The 25,079-nt window shown below is 44.1% G+C and overlaps 1 protein-coding gene across 9 annotated transcripts; it reads right to left on the bottom strand.

Moving 5' to 3' along the window:
* Positions 1-256: 256 nt before the first annotated feature.
* LOC135235502 (14-3-3 protein gamma-1-like) lies at positions 257-24,268 on the bottom strand. Of its 9 annotated transcripts, none has more exons than XR_010324390.1 (3): positions 24,024-24,268; positions 1,583-7,198; positions 257-1,520 (listed from the first exon to the last, which is right to left on the bottom strand). XR_010324390.1 is itself a non-coding variant. In XM_064301038.1 (2 exons), exons 1-2 carry the CDS (start codon positions 24,108-24,110, stop codon positions 6,542-6,544), a joined length of 744 nt encoding a protein of 247 aa, XP_064157108.1. In that variant the 5' UTR covers positions 24,111-24,268; the 3' UTR covers positions 257-6,541. The 9 variants fall into 9 exon arrangements, 1 of the variants encoding a protein (XP_064157108.1); XR_010324392.1 differs by having other exon boundaries at positions 1,695-7,198; XR_010324385.1 differs by having other exon boundaries at positions 257-1,886; positions 1,942-7,198.
* Between the last annotated feature and the right edge of the window lie 811 nt (positions 24,269-25,079).

The raw sequence follows: 25,079 nt of genomic DNA, 5'->3' as shown, positions 1-25,079 counted from the left end.
CGTTTTAAATGTACATTAAGGCAAATCCAAACTTTAGCAATGTACATAAAATGTCACCCAAGCCTTACTGTATCTGAAAAGGTCAACAATCCTCAAATCCAAACCAGTTGTTCCCATGTCCCCAATGTAATGCATAAGAGTTTCTGTGTATGTAAAAGCAATACATCCAGGTAGATGTAGCATTACAATGTTTGAGTCCAGAGGAAAGAGTCTTGGCCCCGTGTGATCACAATGAGAAAAATGACCAAAAAGGTGATCATTTATGCAAAGAAACCAGTATCTTTAATGAGTGACACAATGCAACCAACTTTCCTAGAAACATACACATGCTTTTACAACAGTACTCTGTTTCCCTCCTGATGTCTCCCCCTCTCAATGGGGCTTTTTAAACATTTTTCTTTTCAGTTTTTTATGGTGAAGTTTATGTCCTAGCCCTTCCGCTAGACAGTGCTTATCACAGACAAAGACAACATGGTTCCTTCCACTTTTAAAATCTCATCACCTTGGTAACTCCAATGATCTTGCTTTCCTGATCTCCCACTTCTATGAGATGATGCAGTTGAGCATGCATACAGTACTGTGAAATGCCATATGATCAGCTAAGAGCATCTGGTCACCTTCTGATTTTCTATTGACTTATCTAAGGACTAAACAATGTGGTAAAATGAGAGAATACAAAGAAAAATGTACCGTACAACATATTATATATCAAAATGTCCACGTAAACCACCTAACTTAAAACACACATTGTACATTTAAAGAAATGAAGGGTGTGGCTTTCATGGGGCAAGAGCCTGATTGTGTTTAGTGGCCCAGTACACATGAATGCACCTAGGAAAGGATGCTGTCACCTGTAACTCAAACGCCACTCCTCTCCCTCTCCTGGCCAAAATGGCCACATGGTCATACAGTCTACAATCACCCCTCTGCCACGGCCATACAGTCTACAATGACCACTCTGCCAAGGTCATACAGTCTACAATCACCACTCAGCCAAGGTCATACGGTCTACAATAACCTCTCTGCCACGGTCATACAGTCTACAATTACCCCTCTGCCATGGACATACAGTCTACCATGACCCCTCTGCCACAGTCAACAATGACCACTCTGCCACGGTCATACAGTCTACCATGACCCCTCTGCCACAGTCTAGAATGACCACCCTGCCACGGTCTACAATGTCCCCTCTGCCATGGTCAAACAGTCTACAATGACCCCTCTGCCACGGTCATACAGTCTACAATGACCCCTCTGCCACAGTCATACAGTCTACAATGACCCCTCGGCCACAGTCATACAGTATAAAATGACTCTTCTGCCACAGTTTACAATAACCCTCTGCCACGGTCATACAGTCTACAATGACCTTCTGTCACGGTCATACAGTCTACCATGACCCCTCTGCCATGGTCATACATTCTACAATGACCCCTCTGCCACAGTCTACAATGACCACTCTGCCACGGTCATACAGCCTACAATGACCCCTCTGCCACGGTCATACAGTCTACCATGACCTCTCTGCCATGGTCATGCAGTCTACAGACATCTCTGCCACGGTCATACAGTCTACCATGACTCCTCTGCCATGGTCATACAGTCTACCATGACCCCTCTGCAACAGTCTACAATGACCACCCTGCCACGGTCATACAGTCTAACATGACCCCTCTGCCACAGTCTACAATGACCCCTCTACCACGGTCATACAGTCTACAATCACCCCTCTGCCATGGTCATACAGTCTACATTGACCCCTCTGCCACGGTCATACAGCCTACAATGACTCCTCTTCCACGGCCATACAGTCCACAATGACCACTCTGCCAAGGTCATACAGTCTACATTGACCCGTCTACCATGGTCATACAGTCTACAATGACCTTCTGCCACGGTCATACAGTCTACAATGACTCTTCTGCCACAGTCTACAATGACCTTCTGCCACGGTCATACAGTCTACAATCACCCCTCTGCCACAGTCATACAGTCTACATTGACCCCTCTGCCACGGTCTACAATAACCCCTCTGCCACGGTCATACAGTCTACAATGACCCCTCTGCCACGGTCATACAGTCTACAATGACCCCTCTGCCACGGTCATACAGTCTACAATGACCCCTCTGCCACGGTCATACAGTCTACAATGACCCCTCTGCCACGGTCATACAGTCTACAATGACCCCTCTGCCACGGTCATACAGTCTACAATGACCCCTCTGCCACAGTCATACAGTCTACAATGACTCTTCTGCCACAGTCTACAATGACCTTCTGCCACGGTCATACAGTCTACAATCACCCCTCTGCCATGGTCATACAGTCTACAATGACCCCTCTGCCACGGTCTACAATAACCCTCTGCCACGGTCATACAGTCTACAATGACCCCTCTGCCACGGTCATACAGTCTACAATGACCCCTCTGCCACGGTCATACAGTCTACCATGACCGGTCTGCCACAGTCATACAGTCTACCATGACCCCTCTACTACGGTCTACAATAACCCCTCTGCCAGTCATACAGTCTACCATGACCCCTCTGCCACGGTCATACAGTCTACAGTGACCCCTCTGCCACGCCATACAGTCTACAATGACCCCTCGGCCACGTCATACAGTCTACAATGACTCTTCTGCCACGGTCATACAGTCTACAATGACCCCTCTGCCAGTCATACAGTCTACCATGACCCCTCTGCCACGGTCATACAGTCTATAGTGACCCCTCTGCCACGATCATACAGTCTAGAATGACCACTCTGCCACGGTCATACAGCCTACAATGAGCCCTCTGCCATGGTCATCAAATCGCTGCGTCTGCTCATTCAACCGCAGGCAAAGTAAGGCGCACAGAATCACTTAGACAGAGCGGAACCTTCCAGCGAATATCATGTTGCATTTTGGTGGGGGATAATTACTCAGCTCTAATTACTCTGCTTCTTTAAGTAAACTCAAAGCGGATATGAAAAGCATTATCTCAGCATCTCTATAGTAACACCGTATGACACTACGCTCCTTAGAGCTGTCACGTGTGCCATCACCACAACACCTCAGATAGGGGGACCCTGAATTCACCTAGACCTCCCAAACAAATGAGAACTCCTCACCAGAAAGGGGGCACAAAATGTGTAGTCTCATTTATTATTAAACGTCTCTGCCAGAAACAAAAAAAATGACATCCTAAAGACTTTTCCCAGCTCTACCATTATTCTGCTTTTAACCTAAATTTCAGAAGGGAGACCTTGTGAAATTGATGTCACTGATAGTGATATAGAGATGGTTCAAGGCACTCTGTACACATTTTCCCCAATCTGCAAGACTACTGCTTCAGTGTCCGACTTGAGGTTAGTTGAGGACATTTTGTCCAACACCCCCCCCCCCCCCTTCCAGTTTGTCCAACACTAATATTTCTTAAAATGCTCCATTACCTGCATGAGACCTGCAAGCTGTACTGTTGCCATAGATACTGAGGGATTACCATTCCTATCTGACATGCAGGTCTTTTCTGTGTGTTTCACCAAAGGAAGGTACATCACTGTCACATGTGAAAGAGAAAAAACTATTTAGTTTATAACTGGGTTTGTTCAGCATTTACAGTATTTTACTCAACATTAAGGTTCATAAAATTACTTAAGTTTTTATAGTAAATCTTTTTGAGGAGTAATCCTATTTCTCGTTTTCCTCCCTTTCATTACACTGTCAGATTATACTGTCCATTACATATATATGATAATAACAACAACAACAACTAAAAAAAACTTGAAACTGGCTGAGTTGACATTTTGTTCCTTCTCACAAGAATCAATGTAATGCCCATATTTGATGGCTTAATTTTTTTTCTTAATTTCTCACTGGAATTTGCACTTGCAGAAAGATAGGAAATGGATTCCCAATTCTCAGTGTACTGCTTTGTTTGTGTCTACTTTATAGCACATTCTCTTAGCACACTGAACAGCATTTTGTCTTCTCTTCTGAGTTCACTCTTAAAGACCTACAATAAAGCACCCCTTGTCCTCTATCCTGTGGCTGGGCCTTCTCCATTCCAGCTCCACGTCTCATTCCCCCACAGCTCGCACTGTAAAAGTCCTCAAAATTCAAAAACACAAGCGGACTTAGGCAGGACTAAGGCCCCATGTGTCTGCTTGTGCATGACAACAAAAGCCGTTGTCTAGTGGGGAAAAGCAGAATGAAGCCAGAATGGAAATGGCCAGCTGTGGTATTCCAGCCTGGTTATCTGTTGCATTTAGTCGATTTATCTAACAGTGTCATACTGTGCTCAACAGCTGTGGGGGAATTAAATGGCAGAACTTTTCCTATATAAATTAAGGAGGACAGGAAAACACACTGTGGTGACACTGCAAAAATGTATTTTCCTTAATATGTGCATCCCAATTCAGTTTTGTTTTTTTTGTCACTCATTATTTCTTTGCAAGGAAACAGTATTCTATAGTGTCAATGCTAGTCACTTTTAAATTGATTTAAAAGCACAATGCAGCCATTCACAAAAATCAGATTCAAACCAGTTTACAATGCAACAGTGCATTACAATTACTGCAGTGTCCACAAATGCCACACATGGAGAGGAGGGTTAACATCAGTTTCAGAGAAAAGTGTATTCACCAGAGAATTCCCATTCTTCTGCCCACACAAATAAGAGCGAGCCTTTTACTCTGGAGCCAGAGAATAAAAACCTGAGACATGGCAACAAAATAAAATGTCATAAATGACAAAATAAAACATTAATAAATAGTCAAACTTGAACATGTCTGCAAAAAAAAGTACTGTGTGTACTAGGTCTTATGGACACTGTGTCCGAGCCACAAGCCATCACAGAAGATAAACAAACTTAAAAAACAACAACCGTCAGCCACACAGAGGAATAAAATTGTGTAAAACAAACATATTTTCTCACACATCACATTTATCATTGCAAAACAAAAGTGTACCACAAGATGACAATGCAGTGCAAGAACAGCCGGAAAATGGTGCAGTTAGAGCGTAGTCATATTTCGTTTTTTTTTATTATAATTATTATTTTGTTATTATTATTTTTCTCTTGTGCAACTGCTACATAATCACTCACATTCAAGATATTTATCACTTATGAGACAGCTAGAAAAACCGAAATTATTAAAACATACCATCAGAAATAAATTATGGTCCGTGTGCAAACACTGATTCTGAAAGTTTTACCACTGTTCACCCTCACTGCAGAACATGGCTGAAGAAGCACAGACAGAGAGGTCATTCTAACGACATAAGAACATATTGTTTTACAATGTCAGAATTATAATTTCACCATGACAAACACCAGACAGTAAGATTAAGCTAACACTGGTGTTTTCTTCTTTTTTTTTTCTTCCTTGTTTGCGTTAACAAATCAGATACAAGAATTGCGTGTCACTATAGCAACATCCATAACAGATCAATTAATTGTTAACGATCACTGTTTTGGTATAGCATATAAGCAAATGGAAAAAACAACAAAAAATAATAAATTAAAAGTAATCTGATTTATGCCTAGTCATTTTCTTGTTCATAGGAATACATAACACCTACATTACAAGTTAATAAAGTCAAGCTACTGTATATAAATACATCACCAGCATGCACAATATTGAATTATCAAGAATATTGAAGATGTAATCGTCTTACACTGAAGAAACAGTATAATAGATAGCAAGTGCATTTATCTGAAAAAGAGTAGACCAAACTTCAAAGCCGCTTGAAGATCATCATTCACTTAGGACTGTTAGTCTCTGCTTTCAATTGTACCTTAGTCAGCAAAAGACTGGTTCCAGTAGACTCTGTAGTGTTTAAGGGGTAGACTGATTTTAATATAGGTTGGACACCCAGAAGGCTAATCTACACATTTTAAATTTCAGGAATATAGTAATAGAGAGGAATCCAGTATAGGGGGAAACAGGATCACCCTTGTTATCACCTTCTGTCATTTACCATTCCTTTACAAACTGGGTTTATATCTCAAATGGATTTATATTTTCTTGTATTTAACGTGCATCTATATATCTAAATCTTTATCACAGGGTTAATTTTGATGTGTAAATTTGGGCAAATATTCCTTAGAAGTACTTCTTAAATGGCAAAAACATGGCATATTCATCGTGCATACTGGAACCACTGCAATCCCGATTTTGCGAGGCTACCACACTCAAGCTTTTTAAATGCGTCTTCCACCCCTAAAGTTAAATAAGCAGCTCGTCTTTGTACTACAAGAACAGTCTGTATGCCAGCGTGAGGCTGTTGTTCCAACCCAACAGCCACTTCTGACTGACTGACTTTTTCCTCTAAGTGGTTTTGGCAAATATCGAAGAGGCCACGAGGAAGGAGATTTTTGTTTAACTACATATTTTCCAGCTAAGGTTTGACCTCCCCTCTCAACTCCTCTTTTTCATTTGTTTATTTTACTCTTTAAACTCGTGGAAAAATAAAGAACTGCTGCGGTAGTAGCATCGGCAAAAGTGGCTGCCAAAGTCCACCGGCCCCGGGTAGCGCTGCGGGCGGCTCGTTCCTAATTGTTGGCCTCGCCTCCCTCGTCGTCCTGCTGGTCGCTTGTCCACAGTGTGAGGTTGTCCCGCAGCAGCTGCATGATGAGCGTGGAGTCCTTGTAGGAGTCCTCGTTGAGGGTGTCCAGCTCGGCGATGGCGTCGTCGAAGGCGGTCTTGGCCAGGTGGCAGGCCTGCTCGGGCGCGTTCTGGATCTCGTAGTAGAAGACGGAGTAGTTGAGTGCCAGGCCCAGGCGGATGGGGTGGGTGGGCTGCATGTGCTCCTTGCTGATCTCGTGGGCCTCGCTGTAGGCCTTCTCGGAGGACTCCACCACGGCGGCCCTCTTCTCGCCCGTGGCCACCTCGGCCAGGTAGCGGTAGTAGTCGCCCTTCATCTTCAGGTAGAAGACCTTGCTCTCGTGCTGCGTCTCGCTGCAGTTCTTGATCAGGAAGTTGTCCAGCAGGTTGAGCACGTCCTGGCAGACGGCCTCCAGCTCCTTCTCGATCTTCTCGCGGTACGCCCGCACCATCTCGATCTTCTTCTCGTTGCCGTCGGCCGAGGTCTTCTGCTCGATGCTGGAGATGACCCGCCAGGAGGAGCGCCGCGCCCCCACCACGTTCTTGTAGGCCACGGACAGCAGGTTCCTCTCCTCATTAGACAGGGCCTCATTCAGCTCAGTCACCTGGAGACGACACAGACCGGGGAGTCAGCGTCAGACCAATGTCCCCAAACTTTCCCAAGACCCACTTAAGGATTGAATATGTTTCCCGCGACCCGCTGCTAATTAAACTGTAGCTGAGGCCCAAGGGTATGTTTGACTACAAAAATACATTTTACAAAGTATTTACCAACAGTCGTCACAACAGGATTTACAGTGACCCCTGGCCTAAACCCCCATAAGAGAGTGTGACAGTTACACATTTGCCAGCTCATAAATGACATCATCGGTTTAAAAATATGGTAGTTCTGGCGTTACGCAGTAAATATGTGATCTTACTAACAAAATTTAACAACTGTTACAGCTTACACAAAGGTCTACGACAAGCATACACATAGGACTTCTTACATGGGACCAGATCACAGCAATATAATTTAAAATCGGTACTGCAGTACAAATAGTGTCAATCTGCAGTGAGGTGGAGCAATTAAGAATATGAACAGGCATTCCACATCTAGGAGGAAAAAGGGGGAAACGTTCTACAAAGAGATTTGAGAAACTGGAGATAATTCTCAGATCATTCTTACTGCATGCCAAAAAACTTGTACAAAAACGACTCATTCTTGTTCAGGAGAACATTACAATCAGTTTACTACAGAACACCATCAAGGGTATTTCAAACCTCCAATTACTTTACAAACCTTGGACACGTCACGACTGGCAAACACACACACGTACACGCATGTACACACTCGTAAAAAATACACTTGTGACCGATCAGGTCCAAAGAGCATTTCTTAAAACCAAGAGTCAGCACAGTTCAGGTTTGGTCCATTACTAAGTCTTTTTTAACGCCTACAGCTCTAGCACCTTAATTGTATTGATACAGCCTAAAACCAACTAATAGCTATACGCACATCCCATCTTGGGTGCTGGGCTCAAAATCAGACCCAACAAAGAAAAAACAGGACTCTGCTCCAGCTATATCTCTGATTTTATACGTTCTCTTCGTTGCACTGACACAGCCCATCTATTACTTGTAATGGCATAGTCAATTCATTTTTAATGTGAAGGTAACTTTTAAACAGTTCTTATGAATGTGCATGCAGCCGATGGTGCCGTTAGGCCAGGAGACCAGGGGGAGGGGACCAGGCGTGCACGCGTGGCCGAAACAGTGAGAAGAAGGCAGGCGGTTTTGCAGTTTGCCTTGTCGCCCACAGGAGAACCATCTGTGTGGCAGCAGAGATCATTATCAGAGCAGCAGGTGAAGGTGCCATCGTGTGTGTGCAGAGCAGATCAAAGTGAGCTGGATTCTGACAGCAAGGGAACAGGTGACTGATCACTGCAACACCGCATGGGCTGTGGATGAGGCAGCAGCCAGGAGCCCACAACAGCAGCAGCAGCACCAACACCAACACCAGCAGCACCAACACCAACACCAACACCAACAACAGCAACAGCAGCTGCACCAACACCAACACCAGCAGCACCAACACCAACACCAACACCAGCAGCACCAACACCAACACCAGCAGCACCAACACCAACACCTGCAGCACCAACAGCAGCAGCACCAACACCAACACCAACACCAACACCAACAACACCAACACCAGCAGCACCAACACCAACACCTGCAGCACCAACAACACCAACACCAGCAGCACCAACACCAACACCAACACCAACACCAACAACACCAACACCAGCAGCACCAACACCAACACCTGCAGCACCAACAGCAGCAGCACCACCACCAACACCAGCAGCACCAACACCAACACCAACAACACCAACACCAGCAGCACCAACACCAACACCAGAAGCACCAACACCAACACCAACACCAGCAGCACCAACACCAACACCTGCAGCACCAACAGCAGCAGCACCAACACCAATAGCAGCAGCACCAACACCAACAGCAACAACAGCAGCAGCAACACCAACACTAACACCAGCAGCACCAACACCAACACCAACACCAACAACAGCAACAGCAGCTGCACCAACACCAACACCAGCAGCACCAACACCAACACCAACACCAGCAGCACCAACACCAATAGCAGCAGCACCAACACCAACAGCAACACCAACAACAGCAACAGCAGCTGCACCAACACCAACACCAGCAGCACCAACACCAACACCAACACCAGCAGCACCAACACCAATAGCAGCAGCACCAACACCAACAGCAGCAACAGCAGCAGCAACACCAACACCAGCAGCACCAACACCAACACCAGCAGCAGCAACACCAACACCAACACCAGCAGCAGCAACACCAACACCAGCAACACCAACACCAACACCAGCAGCACCAACACCAGCAGCAGCAACAGCAGCAGCAACACCAACACCAACAGCAGCAGCAACACAAACACCAGCAACACCAGCAGCAGCAACACCAACACCAACACCAGCAGCAACACCAGCAGCAGCAATACCAACAACAGCAACATCACCAACAACACCAGCAGCAGCAACACCAACAAAAGCAACAGCACCAACAACACCAGCAGCAGCAACACCAGCAGCAACAGCAGCAGCAGCAGCAGCAGCAGCAGCAACAACAGCAGCAGGAACACCAACACCAGCAGCAGCAACAAAAACAACACCAGCAACAGCAACAAGCAGCAGCAGTAGCAGCAACAGAAACAGCAGCTACAGTAGCAATAGCACGAGCAGTAGCAGGAGCAGCAACAATAGTAGGAGCAGCAGCAGTAGCAGAAACAGCAGCTACAGTAGCAATAGCAGGAGCAGTAGTAGCAGCAGCAACAGCAGTAGCAGGAGCAGTAGCAGTAGCAGTAGCATTTGATCAGTCGAACATCAGAAGAACATTAGTGCTGCAGCAGCCAAAGAAATGCGTGATAGATGTGTTAGCTCATGCTGAGAGGACAATTTGTCTATTTTGAATGATTACTTCAGATTTAGTAGGTTTTTAAATAGTATTTTTGGAAATGGCAAGGGCTGGAAATTGCTATTTAATATATGTTTATAATACATACATACAGTGAGCGTCACAATGTTTGGGAAAAGACATATTTTTAATTTATTTGGTTGTGTAGTCAACAATTTTAGATTTGTAATCAAATAATTCACGTGGTTGAAGTGCACATTCCCAGCTTTTATTCATTGGTATTTTGAGGCCGAGAAATAAGAAATACCAGTCAGAAACGTAGATCAAACCTTAGGTAGGGAGGTCAAACCTGTTTTGACGATCTTTCAGAAAACATATTTTGACAGTTCATTTTTCACGCATAACATCCTAAATGCTACAGCATAATCAAATAAAACATATAAATCACTAACATGCCAGAATATATTGATTGTTTGCTTCATTATGACGTTAAAAATTAGCCACTTCCCTCTGCATGTAATCACTACTGTTGGAGGGAAACGCATCATCGGTTGTGTGACTTTTAAGGTGGGGTTATCTTTTTTCATCAATAACATGAACCAGTATTTAATGGCATTCGTACAGTAAAACCAGTACACTGTAGGTATGTACTCGTATTGTGGGATGCAACGTTTAATGAAAAGTGTACCCTCATAACGCATCACGGGCCAAAATGCCTCCGTTTCAAACAGAGGCCCCGGGACTTCACAACTCCACTGCAGCCGGGGACTCAAATCAACCAGGCTCTTGTCCCCTTATTCACTGTAATTAAAAAATACCCATTTGTGAAACTGAAAGGCTTTATACCACACTGCAAACAAGATCTTGGCAACGAAAAACATGTTAAAATGTTGTTCCACCAGGTTCTCCCGATGACTTAGCCACTGTGGCACACTATTCTACCTGCAGGGGATTCGGAATCCAGAAGGTGCCACATGCCTCCTTTTCACCGTAATTACTAGCGATGGCAAGTTCGATTTTTTTCCCCTGACTCATTCACTTGAGTCAGCAACCCCCACTTCCTCCCAGCGCATAGGAACCCTCCCTACCAGCAAATAAAGATCTCAAAATGTTGCGATTCTTCTTCAGAGCCGGCCTTACCATTCACAAACCGTTCATTCAGACACGTCTCGTTCATTCAGTGGAGATAGCTGTCCTTTGGAATCGTTCCGACTCTAAACACAACTACATAATGTACCTGAACAGATTATTCTTGAGCCCTGAATGAGTTCTGATTATTGGTCATTTTGTTCAGTAGCCTAGGGTAATTCCCATTCGTTCGCTCATAAAACACAAGTTTAGGCAGTCAGCAGCTAATGGGTTTACTTTTGGTTTTACAATGTTATGTCCTGCAACATTGCTTCATTTACTGCAAATGCATTTGCACAACGCGATAAATTATCATGTGTAAAAACATGTTTGTTGGAAGCTGAGTGCAGATGTAGGCGGTGCTGCTTGGTCAATTGAATGAGTAAGATGCACTACTCAACTGAGAAAACAAATCATTACTCCCGTGTCAATAAAAAGAGTTGTTCAATTCGAATGGATCATTTGCCAACTGCACACCACTAGTAATTACAAAAAACACCCATTCGTAAAACTACAATGCTTTATACCACACTGTAGACAAGATGACGGCAAATATATAAATGTAAAAATATTGTTGTTAAATCTAGGTTTAGCTGTCTAGCCATGTCAGTAAACATTTCACAGGGCCTCTTTCCCAGCATAACTTGGACAAATCGGATTTGAATAATCTGGATGATATCAAGACAGGGGTTGGCTACAATTTGAATAACATTTCATTTCAGCAATACAAAATCCCTTCTGGGGTTATTTTGAATAAGATAGCGAGCGTCGCCTTTTTTTGGTGCCATTTCGAAATAGTGGTAAAATTTAAGTCCCTCAGGATGCTGGCAGCTGTAACTTTTTTTAGGCCACCGAAATATACGAATGTATGAATAAACAATAACCAATTAACATCTAAGACATTTCACAGTGAGTTTTTCTTGTGATGAAATGTGTAATAATGCCTTCAATGTGGTTAGATCTTTTATAATGGCCCCACTGATTTTGGTGAAGCATCAAGTGCAGGCACAAATGCTCATAAAGAGTCAAATTAGCAAAATAATTTCTAAAGTAAAAAAGTTACATCGCTGAACTGTCAGTGCTCTTTTGAATCGATTTAATAGCTCTAATCTATCTAGCTCAATCTAGTCTGATGTTGTATATTTTCTTGTTAAATTACCTAAAATGCCTATTTTGTTTTATGTTTGTGTGAGGAACACCCATTGTGATTACACTGCAGGCAGAACACTGGGCCCCCCTACCTTACGCTAATACACGTGCACATCACTGTACATATAATTGTATTCATTTATTTCATCAACGCTGAAGCCCTGCACAGACTATGTGGTGCTCAGGCAATGAATTCTGCACAATTTGGACTGTGGACTGAGGCCTATTTTTCAGACATAACAAAAACACAAAACACACATGCGCAGGCACACACACACATACACATCCACGCACACACACACACTCTGTCAGATGCATCTGGATAAGGGTCGATGAGTCACAAAAAGCCCTGAATAAAACAGTTAAAATGATGAATAAAAGTTAATGATGGCACAGCCACAAGTGCAATGATGTTCATTAATTACTCTGGGAGTGCAATAATCATAAAAGTGCTAAAATAACAAGTGTAATAATACAAAAACAAACCAATAAATAAGCAAAAGAGCACATGCAAATCCATGGCCCATATATAGGCCATATATAACCACAGCCGTACTCTCTAAGCTCTGCCCCATAGGACTATTCCAATACATTGCACAATCAAATAAGAGCACTCCAACACATATACAATCATTAAGACTGAAGAGGAAGAATTGCTCCAGTCCTGTCCTTTGCTTCATGGTCATGGACTGCGTCAGCCCTGTTCCTCCCCTGCCCATGCCTTGATGCTGTCTGGAGCTCCAGATCCATCACCCAGCTCCCCTGAACTGCACTATACTGAACTATACCATTTGGTCTTCTACTATTCTTGTTAGTTTTCACCTCAGATGTAACCTATTCAGCCCATTTTATTTGCTGTCTTTTACTCTACACCAGGCCAGCCATTGTAGGATGGGCTCCCCCTCTATAGCCAGGTTCCTCTCGAGATCTCTTCCCATCAGGGAGTTTTTTCTTGCCACCGTCTGAAGGTTTTCTCCCCACTAAGAGTTTTTACCTTATGTACTTGCTATTTGGGGGTTCAGGCCTGGTGTTTGCTGTTTGCTCTTGTTGCTCTGTCTGTTGCCTTGCTACACTGTAAAGTGTCTTTGTGACAGTTCTCTGTAAAAAGTAGCATGCAAATAAAATTGAAATAAAACTGAAAAAAGTGGAGTGCTGCCACAGAATATTTTAAGTAGATAAACTCCAGGTAGAGCAAACCAAGGTGCTCTTGAGGGTAGGGTACTTACAGAGTCGCTGGAGGAATAAAGTTGTAAAGAATTTAACTTACTAGAAACCATGATGAAAACTCTGCGAGGTTGAAAACGGTCTGTTTTTTTTAACCTAATATCAGCAGATATGCCACTATAATAAAGGCTTTTGAAGTATTTTATTCTACGCGTGTGCCTGAAGTTTCTAGTAAGTTTCCTCCTGCGACAAGCCCAATCATGAGGACCCACACGATCACATTTTGATATCATAGGACTGATCCAGGCAAGCCAGTGATACATTTCCGTCTGTTAACACAAAACATTTTAAGGTAAACAAGCACTACTGGAATGCTTTGGAGCAAATTTGCATGCGCTAAGCTTGCAGACATTATCAACGCTGCCCAAAAGGCTGTTTGTGTTCTTCAAAGAAGAAGGAAACAGGACACTTTCTAATAGTTTATTTCACCTCCTTGCATCCATTCCTCGCGTCCTTTCCTCGCTTCATTAGCTCCACCCAAGGAAGGACACAAGCAAAATGATGCAAAGAAAGGATGCGAGGATGGAGGAATCAGGGAAAAGTGCATTAGGCAAATGCAACTTCCTTGTTCAGTCAAGCATCACTTTGAAGCCACATCAATTACAGGCATGGCAGATGGGGAGAGGTGGATCCACGGGTCGATCATTTATGTGTTACATGTTCAGAGAAAAGACTTCCACAAAGGATGCATATGTTTCCCTGCTCAAGCATCCTTCGGTACGCCACTAGCTCCTTGCTCCTTCAAGCAGCATTAAAAGGGTTGTAATGTACTGTAAAAAGATGGCGAACCTCGATTGATTTCCATGTCAGACGAGGACTGAGGAGACAAGGGCGGATAAAATGAGCCCATAGAAGACAGACAACAAATACTGTGCTGTGTGATAAAGAAATAAAATTTAACACAGCAACATTTAAACAGAAAGACACAATCACAACACACATATACTGCATCAACACACATATCTATCTTGCATATGTGTCAATCAATACAGATATTATTTTAAATTGGAATAATCCATGTAAAGGCTTTAGAGGTTACTCTGTGAAATGAGAATTTTTATTTTCTCTATATATCAGCATAGATCCAAAAGAAAGGGGAACAGGAGAACTGGAGGAACGGTATGAGCATATAACCCCGAAGGTTCACCATGTGCGTTCATGCCCTACTGTACAGTATAATCATATTAATAACGTTCTCTTTTGTGCTGGCGGGGTGGTGAAATGTCTGAATCGTACAGCGTTTTTTCGGGGGAGCGAGCGTGCTATCCCTCGTTTCCATGACGAACCCACCACTCATTTAGCACAGCAGCCCAGCTCAGTAATTGCATGTGAGTGCGCTGGAGACAGTGGGGGGGGGAGGGAGGGTAGAGAGCGGGAGGGGGAGGAGGTTAGAGAAGCGGGTGAAGGGGAGGGAGGGAGGGAGGGAGGGAGGGGGAGGTTAGAGAAATGGATGAACGGGAGGGAGGGAGGGAGGGAGGAAGTGCACTGGAGACAGTGGGGAGGGAGGGAGGGAGGGAGGGAGTGCGCTGGAGACAGTGGGGAGGGAGGGAGGGAGGTTAGAGAAACGGGTGAAGGGGAGGGAGGGAGGGAGGGAGGTTAGGAGACAGTGGGTGAGGGAGGGAGGGAGGGAGGGAGGGTGAGAAGTGGGGGAGGGAGGGAGCGAGGGAGGTTAGAGAACGGTGAAGGGAGGGAGGGAGGGGGAGGGAGGGGTTGGAGACAGGGTGAGGGGAGGGAGGGAGGGAGGGAGGAAGTGCCTGGAGACAGTGGGGAGGGAGGGAGGGAGGTAGGAAGCGTGAGACAGGAGGGAGGGAGGGAGGGTTAGAGAAACAGAGTGAAAGGGAGGGAGGGAAAGGGAGGGAGGGAGGGAGGGAGGCGGGAGAGGAGGGAGGGAGGGAGGGAGGTTAGAGAAACGGATGAAGAGGAGGGAGGGAGGTTATAGAAGCGGGTGAAGGGGAGGGAGGGAGGGAGGGGTTAGGGAGGATGAAGGGAGGGAGGGAGGGAGGGAGGGAGGTTATAGAATCGGGTGAAGGGGAGGGAGGGAGGGAGGGGTTAGAGAATCGGGTGAAGGGGAGGGAGGGAGGGAGGGAGGTTATAGAAGGGTGAAGGGGACGGAGGGAGGGAGGGAGGAGGTTAAGAAGCGTGAAGGGAGGGAGGGGGAGGTTATAGAAGCGGGTGAAGGGGAGGAGGGGAGGGAGGGAGGTTATAGAAGCGGGTGAAGGGGAGGGAGGGAGGGAGGTTTAGAAGCGGGTGAAGGGAAGGGAGGGAGGGAGGGAGGAGGTTATAGAAGCGGGTGAAGGGGAGGGAGGGAGGGAGGGAGGGTTATAGAAGCGGGTGAAGGGGAGGGAGGGAGGGAGGTTATAGAAGCGGTTGAAGGGGAGGGAGGGAGGGAGGGGAGGGGGGGATATTCTCAGGAGCTCTCTGGGCCAGCTGTACTGTAAGCAAAGCTGAGCGGTGCATGGGCAGCTCACGTGTCACATGACATTTCCCCCCAGCACAAACTGACCTTTTCACCTGCTTGACTCCGAGCCCCGTCCGTTTCATCTCAGCATGTTCTCCGAGTCTCTGACAGAGAACTTCACTGTTTCAACAGCAAGCGAGGGCCAAAGAGCAACTCCGGCCAATACACACCAGCGAACCAGTTCAGGGTCTGAAACCTGCTTTCTCTCTTCTAATAGCCTAACTGAATTACTGTAGGGTCACCTAAAAACTTATAGTACACGTTCCATGTCATGACTGCGTTGCGCTACCACACTACTTCTGCACAAAACTGCCAAACAGACATTTCACTGCATCTTAACTTCAAAATAATCTTTGGGGAGCGACAGTGAGATTGAGTGTATCAGCATTATTGCTTGCAATACTTGCTGGCTACCAGAGCAATATAGATGTGCAAGCAGAATTCTACACAATTCTGTACAAACTGAAATATTATTTTGTCCTGTCGGCTATATTTGTATGCAAAAAGGAGGATTTCTGCCCAAAGCAATACATTCATACTATTAGATCTAAGTTGTATTGCATAATAAAAAACTACATAAAGCATCACTTTCTTAAATGATAAGTCAGCTTGTGCATTTAAAATATTTTCATGATCAAAGGGGAGTATCACAACAGAAAAAAATCATTGTTTCGCTTAATGTTTAATTTGCAAGAAAATATTCAAATATCTTCAAATCTGTGACTATATGAAAGAGATCCTCTTCATCATATATTGTAAAGAATCTGAAAATGTGATAAATTGCAGACAATGATACAATTGCTTGGTGTATAATTATCCTGATAATAAAAGTGTTAAGAATTAACCTTGCGAATGATAGTTTAACAGCTTTGGAAATCACCAAGTAAGTATTGAATTTAATTACATAAATAAAAATAAACATTTTCACCTTCATGCATAAATTATTTAATTAAGCCAAGCAACGGTAAGCCTGTTTATTTTTACTGTCATATAGTTTTCAGAAAACTATAAATCAATTGATTAAATCATTACCGGCTGAAATGTCAGGATGTTCATTTCTTGCATGCAAATCTGTAAACATGAGGGAATAAGTCAATCTAACCTGTTTTCCCTTCCCCTATAGCAAGCCAACAGCAAGTCCTTTGTTGCCTCACAAATGAACACATACTGTTTTCAATACAAGCTTTTTCATATATATTTCTTCCAAAAACTGCAGTTATTACTTGCTGAAAATGAGACTGGAAAACTGAGAGTCTGTCACTTAAACAGACTGCAGGTAGGAACAGAGCTTATGGAACACGCATTGCAGTGAAACCAGTGAGAGAGACTTAGGGCTGGAGGGACATACATGTTATTCCTCTATATTGTGTCTATTTCGTGTTATATTTTTTTATTTTATATTTTCCTGTTTTAACTGTTTATTATTATTATTTCCTTGGTGTGAAGCACTCTGGGCTGCTACTGCTGTATGAAAGGTGCTATATAAATAAAGTTTATTATTATTATTAGTATTAGTATTATTATTATTATTATTATTATTATTATTATTATTATTATTATTATGTGAGAACTGTGGGGTAGAGAAACAGACCCTGCTACAGCGTATCCGTTAGAAAGATTTCAGCATTAATATTAAGACAGTCAATGGCCATTCTCACATGATAAGGGGCTGCTGGTCTGTTTCAGGAGGTCTGAAGCAAAAAAATAAATAAAGATTTTCGATTGAATAAGCAATTTGGTGAGAAAACAGTTAGTGTCTCTGATAAACATCTGCCCCCACCTCCAAAAGCTCATGCCACGATTCAATATCATATTTTATTATGTATACAAATATGTACACCACTGGTATAGTCTGGATCACCCCACTTACACTACTGTCCATGTCAGTGCTCCTCCATTTCCACATATAGCTGATGGCATGGCCAACTTGTCAATGCAATCTATAATGGTATCACACACAACTCGTGGCGCTATCCTTAATATCGACCGAACATCCAGTCACAGGCTACCTCTAACCCATTGTTTATTTACACAAAGTATACAGAGGGCATATATTTGACTGGAGGAGACCCCCTGTGCTCAGTGTCTTTCCGTTTACTGTAGTTATCTCAGCTCAGACTGCTTACTGATACTGTAGAGGACGAACATCACCAGTAACATCACCAGTAAATCAAGGTTTGAACACAAGGGTTCCCAATCTCGGTCCTCAGGAGCCCCTGTTACCTCTTTCTGTGTAATTGCCTGTAATAGGACGGAGTGTGGCACAGTGGGTAAGGAACTGCGCTTGTAACCGAAAGGTTGCAGGTTCGATTCCCGGGTAAGGACACTGCCGTTGTACCCTTGAGCAAGGTACTTAACCTGCATTGCTTCAGTATATATCCAGCTGTATAAATGGATACAATGTAAAGTGCTATGTAAAAAGTTGTGTAAGTCGCTCTGGATAAGAGCGTCTGCTAAATGCCTGTAATGTAATGTAATGTAATATACAGCAGCACAATAAGCACATGCGAACTTAAACTAACATAGGAATTGTATCCTTGCATAGCTATTTCTCACATAATGTGGCTTAAAAGGGTTAATAATCCATCTAACTATGAAAATCACCTAATTAAGAAAACATAACAGCTTGTTAAAATTCTGGAATCGCAATTGCGGCTGGAATGAAAACCAGCGAACACAGTGGGCCCCCAAAACCAAGCTGGGGAACGACTGCTTTAACAGGAATAACCACCTTACAGCAACCCCACCATTCTGATCTTCTCATTAACACCCCCACCGAGCGCCATGTTTCACTGAGTAAAACCCTCCAGCATCCCAGGACTGAGCAGGGAACTCATCAAGGAACCTGGTCTCACAAACATCTTCAGACAGATTCTGCGTTTGATATTTATTTTTTATTTTTTAAGTATATGCCCGTTGTAGTAATGTTCTGCAGAAAGGTGTGAGGAACAGTTTCCTGCATCGTGAGGCTTGAACAGGAAAGAGCGACGTTTTCAATAATGGCTGTCAAATCAGCATGAATGCCTGTGTCTTACAGTAGCACTGGAGCGGGAGGTGAGTGGGAACATTAGCATACACGTAGGAGTAACAAAAGAACCCTGCTGCTGAAATTTTATTAATGCCCTGAAAGTCCGCTGATTACATCATAAATTAGCTGCTCTGAAAATCAGTTGAAAATGTGCACATAATCTGAGCAGAGGAAATAAGAGCGTCGCAAAGATGTGCACTGAGCAGGTAATCGTGAACTGGCAGAGCACAGCTAGAATGCAGAGGCATGATTCCTCCTGCACAAGCTGACGGGGATTCCTGCCTTCCCTCTCAAGAAAAATGCTGCACCAAAATGGCCTGTGCTGCCTGAGCACACAGCTCCTGCAGGTATGGATGGCCTGTGCTGCCTGAGCACACAGCTCCTGCAGGTATGGATGGCCTGTGCTCCCTGAGCACACAGCTCCTGCAGGTATGAATGGCCTGTGCTATCTGAACACACAGCTCCTGCAGGTATGGATGGCCTGTGCTACCTGAGCACACAGCTCCTGCAGGTATGGATGGCCTGTGCTCCCTGAGCACACAGCTCCTGCAGGTATGGATGGCCTGTGCTACCTGAGCACACAGCTCCTGCAGGTATGGATGGCCTGTGCTACCTGAGCACACAGCTCCTGCAGGTATGGATGGCCTGTGCTACCTGAGCACACAGCTCCTGCAGGTATGGATGGCCTGTGCTACCTGAGCACACAGCTCCTGCAGGTATGGATGGCCTGTGCTATCTGAGCACAAAGCTCCTGCAGGTATGGATGGCCTGTGCTACCTGAGCACACAGCTCCTGCAGGTATGGATGGCCTGTGCTGTCTGAGCACACAGCTCCTGTAGGTATGGATGGCCTGTGCTACCTGAGCACACAGCTCCTGCAGGTATGGATGGCCTGTGCTGTCTGAGCACACAGCTCCTGCAGGTATGGATGGCCTGTGCTACCTGAGCACACAGCTCCTGCAGGTATGGATGGCCTGTGCTGCCTGAGCACACAGCTCCAGCAGGTATGGATGGCCTGTGCTATCTGAGCACACAGCTCCTGCAGGTATGGATGGCCTGTGCTACCTGAGCACACAGCTCCTGCAGGTGTGGATGGCCTGTGCTACCTGAGCACACAGCTCCTGCAGGTATGGATGGCCTGTGCTACCTGAGCACACAGCTCCTGCATCTATGGATGGCCTGTGCTACCTGAGCACACAGCTCCTGCAGGTATGGATGGCCTGTGCTACCTGAGCACACAGCTCCTGCAGGTATGGATGGCCTGTGCTACCTGAGCACACAGCTCCTGCAGGTATGGATGGCCTGTGCTACCTGAGCACACAGCTCCTGCAGGTATGGATGGCCTGTGCTACCTGAGCACACAGCTCCTGCAGGTATGGATGGCCTGTGCTACCTGAGCACACAGCTCCTGCAGGTATGGATGGCCTGTGCTACCTGAGCACACAGCTCCTGCAGGTATGGATGGCCTGTGCTACCTGAGCACACAGCTCCTGCAGGTATGGATGGCCTGTGCTACCTGAGCACACAGCTCCTGCATCTATGGATGGCCTGTGCTACCTGAGCACACAGCTCCTGCAGGTATGGATGGCCTGTGCTGGCTGAGCACACAGCTCCTGCAGGTATGGATGGCCTGTGCTATCTGAGCACACAGCTCCTGCAGGTATGGATGGCCTGTGCTACCTAGGTATTTATGGTCTGTGCTACCTGAGCACACAGGTCCAGCAGGTATGGATGGCTCACTAAAACACTTCAGATGAGGAGAAGGTTCTCACGGCCTTGCTCTCTCCTGGCTTAGCTTTTCATAAACGAAACACGTGAAAAATCAAAGAGCGCAAACAAATTCACAAGCCAGCGTTGGTGACTCACACTGCAAGCGGGTCCGCGGGAGGTTTGTTTTGTGCGTGTCAAAATTCAGAGCAGACAAACAGACGAGTCTTCAGCGCAGGACAAACGCAGAGGAAATGTGGCCGCTGCTCGAAACGTGCTCATTAAGCAGGTCCGCACAAAAAGGAAACGGATTTTATTTCAACGATTGATTCGGATTTATTCGCTTTTAAGAAATGGTGTCATATGAGGACAGACTTGCCTTGGCATTAATAAGAGGAAGGGCTTCTCAGCCTCTTACGTTGTTTTTACGAGCCATTTACTGGGAAGGAACATGAGCAGGTTCAGTAGTTCTTAAAGGCCTGGGGCCTGTAACCATGACAATATTTCCTCACTTTAAGCTGCCTGACCATATCATCTTCTGCATTATCAAAAATAAGCTATTAAATACATTAAATATGTAAAATTCATTTGGAATAGAAAAATGAAATAGCTCCAGAAACTAAGGCTTTGGCTTTTGTTATTGCGATCTGACACTGATATCATGGATGGATGCATCCAGGATTACTGATTCTGTAATTAAGTTTCCACTAAATGGTTGAAAGGGAAATGCTCAATTTCTGAAGTCCTGGCTGTGATAGAGCAGCAAATCATATGTAGTACACCAGCTGAGATTGGGTGCAGTTACTACCACTGCATACAGCAATGCAGAGATGAAATCAAATGAACAGCAAGCATTGTACATGAGGCATTAGCATGAAAACAAATGGGTATTGTGCCAGCAGACACAAGATAGCTGTTTATACAACCTCCAGAAAAGGATATTCGACTATATCACCTCATGAACAAATGTAGTAGCAGTACTCGTAGTAGCAGTATTCGTATTAGTAGTAGCAGCAACATCAGTATTGGTAGTAGTAGTAGTAGTAGTAGTAGTAGTAGTAGCAGCAGCATCAGTAGTGGTAGTAGTAGTAATGATTGTAGTAGCAGAAGTAGTAGTAGCAGCAGCAATAGTACCAGTTAAATTAGCACAAGATATTTACTATGTACAGAATGGTACTATGCCCTCACAGGGTCTTCACAAGCTCTCACGCTCCCTTACACAGATCTGTTGGTGCTACTGGAGGGCCATCAGATCTGCAGCAGGCAGGGGTTTCCCGTGGCTCACTGGGCGAGGCTGGGGACACGCCCCTCTGCTGCACTGAGGCCCAGGGGCCACTGCACTGCCCAGGCACACACTTTTAACAGGAAATACACACAACATGGCCACCGTGACAAGCAGCCTGACATTAGCACCTTTTTCTCCGTACCCACAAGGAACTTTGGTTACAGGTTTTACACCAATTAATCAAAGAATGAAATCCCAATATGAACTGCAATTAATGTCAAATATCTGTTTAATGTGGTAGCATATCTGCACATCTGAATTAATTATGTATAAACCTTGAGCATATGATTTACCAGCACATTTGCAATGACTGGTGAGGAGGTACTGTTTCTCTGTATTGCACAAAGGATCTCGACTGACTATGTATTTATCATTAAGATTTACATTATCAAGTCCTGTGCATTTGACATTCCAAATGAAAGTGTAAAGATATATATATATCAAAAATGAATAATAATAAGCACTCTTGTCTGGTGACCCGCTAGAAAACCAACGGTGAAGCAGGATGTGTGCAACATAATGCAGCCCGCACAGCCCGAGTCTGCTTACTATTACGCATTAATAACACAAGGCCGTGGAAGACCCATCTCAGGCGGAGCGATGTAACGTCTTCGGGGTATTATCGTGCAATATGACACGTATTTCTATGAGTAAAATAATTGCTTGTACAGAATCAACAACCAAATTTCATCAAAAGTGTTGAAAAAGAATACGTTAACTGCAAGAAGACCATATAAACCAGGATAGCCTACGCCAAAGTCATCTTCCGCAGTTTCACCACGTTCAACAATGCTAGTATTAACCTGTGTCTAAAGTCGTCTGCCCCTGAAATACTGGTCCTGCCTAAATACCCACAAATACAGTAATATTGTGGAGAGGAAGGAAACCGAGGAATATCCAATCTGAATACCGACTGTCACTGCAATATGACAACTAGGGAACATTCTGGAAGGAATACTGCTGCCTCCAACGTTTGTTTTGTGTAAAGAGCTCTTATATTTCCAACGTGTAGACGGAAATATCGAATGAAGGTTATTATTGATGGCGACGCGTCAAACAGTTTTATCGGAGAAAAATGAGCCATTGCTATACATCAGCAATGTATAGCACAAATCTGAGATTTAAATCGGCGCAGTAAACCCCCAACACGATGTACAAGCCTTGTTTAGCATGACAAGCTAATAAAGAATCCCCGGGGATGTTATCAGAACGCAATCTTACAATGAGAGAAGCTCAATTCAAATGACCGATTCAGACTTCCAACATCTCTAAATCCAGCTCAGTTCTCCTTATGCCACATTAGAGCTCAAAAACTTAAATGTAGGCTACATCATCTTTATATTCACGCGAGAATATTTCAGTAACTTGCTCTGTTTCATTTTTGCAACGTCTTGCTCTATTTTATTCTTTGTAAAAATGCTGAGTTATTGTATAAGCCATAGCAGAAGGCACCGCCCCAAGATCAAACAGTGCCATCAGTAAATTTTGGCTTCAGTTGTATTTTATAGCCGTCCATATACTATTCAGTGTTAACGTAGGCTATGCCAGTGCACAGTACAAATAATGATTTTGTAGTATTATGCATCTACGACCATATAGCAGCATACAGTGATTGAGAGAGAGAAGGTGGGGGCGAGAGACAGCTAGATACTAGGACATGTTGTACAGACGTGCTCCCGGCATATCAAATTTTTACATTTTATAACGTTTTGGTTCGTAATCTGTACAAGTAAGGTACGATTCCACGTAACCCCGTTGTATTCGCAATACACCGAGTTACCTGAAAATGTCCTTTTTCAAATTGTTTCAGTCAGGACCGCAAACATGTTAACATGCAATAAACATAGGCTAATAGAATAGGCTACATGGTATCCGCAATAGTGAGTCTTGGGGGGACATAAAGAGAACTTTGAAATCTAAGGAGCCATATAATAATAGTAGCCGCCGCTCTTTGCTCATATGCTATTTTAAAATAGAGAAATGTGATTTTGAAGGATAAACTCACCGATTTCATGGCTGCAGCCATATCATCATATCTTTCTGCCTGTTCTGCCAGCCTGGCTTTCTGTACCAGTTGCTCGCGATCTACCATTTTAATTGTCGTTGGTTTTGAGCCTTTATCTGTCTTTTTAAATGAAATGTCAAAATGTTGGCTGCTCGCAAAACGCTGAAACGCTACACGATCTTCTTGCCGCAGCTGCTCTCTGCTGTCTGCGCGTGCCGACGGGACACCCCTACCCCCTCCTCGCACTTTCTCTAGGCTGCGTCATCACTCTAAAAAGGCGGGTGCCTGGGTCATATGTGACCATCCTTATTCGGTAGTCCGGGTTTCCTGAGAAGCTGTAGTACAGCGAATCAGACTCACGGGTTTGAGTCAGACTCAGACAGGAGTTTTGTCAGACATGGCAAACTCCATGGACTACATGCTAATTCAGCTGACAGTTTGATGTAGTTTATCCCTATTCCCTTCTATTATCCTCACCCGGGAATCTGCCATTTTAAACGGCCTACATTACTTGTGTAATTGTATTGTATTAATTTCATATCAGCGTTCTTCATGATCTCTCTTATAAAACTAAAAAATAAAAAAAATCCCTGTAAACCATCTCTGTTTGAAAACAAATCTACTCTGCCATGGTAAACATACACAATGGTGAGTGGTAATACATAATTTACAAATGCTTGTGAAGGCCATAACCTATACCAAAAATAAATATATTGGCATATATTTCCATATATCCATAATATATGTGTACTATATGTCAGTATATGTTTATTCCTGTTCAAATTTGAACAGGAATTAACATATACTGACATATAGTACACATATATTATGGATATATGGAAATATATGCCAATATATTTATTATATTCATATTATAGATTATATTCAGAATATACAGAACATATATTTGAATATTTGAATATATGCTTAAAATATGTCGCAGTATATTTTGGTTAGAGATATATGGACAAGAATATATGCATAAATATATGTCACAGTACATTTTGGTTAAGAAATATATAGACAAAAATATGCAAAGGTATACAATTAGCCTAC

Source organism: Anguilla rostrata, chromosome 12 (genome assembly GCF_018555375.3).
Source record: "Anguilla rostrata isolate EN2019 chromosome 12, ASM1855537v3, whole genome shotgun sequence".
NCBI lineage: Eukaryota > Metazoa > Chordata > Actinopteri > Anguilliformes > Anguillidae > Anguilla > Anguilla rostrata.
This window is presented reverse-complemented; position numbering and strand designations above follow the sequence as displayed.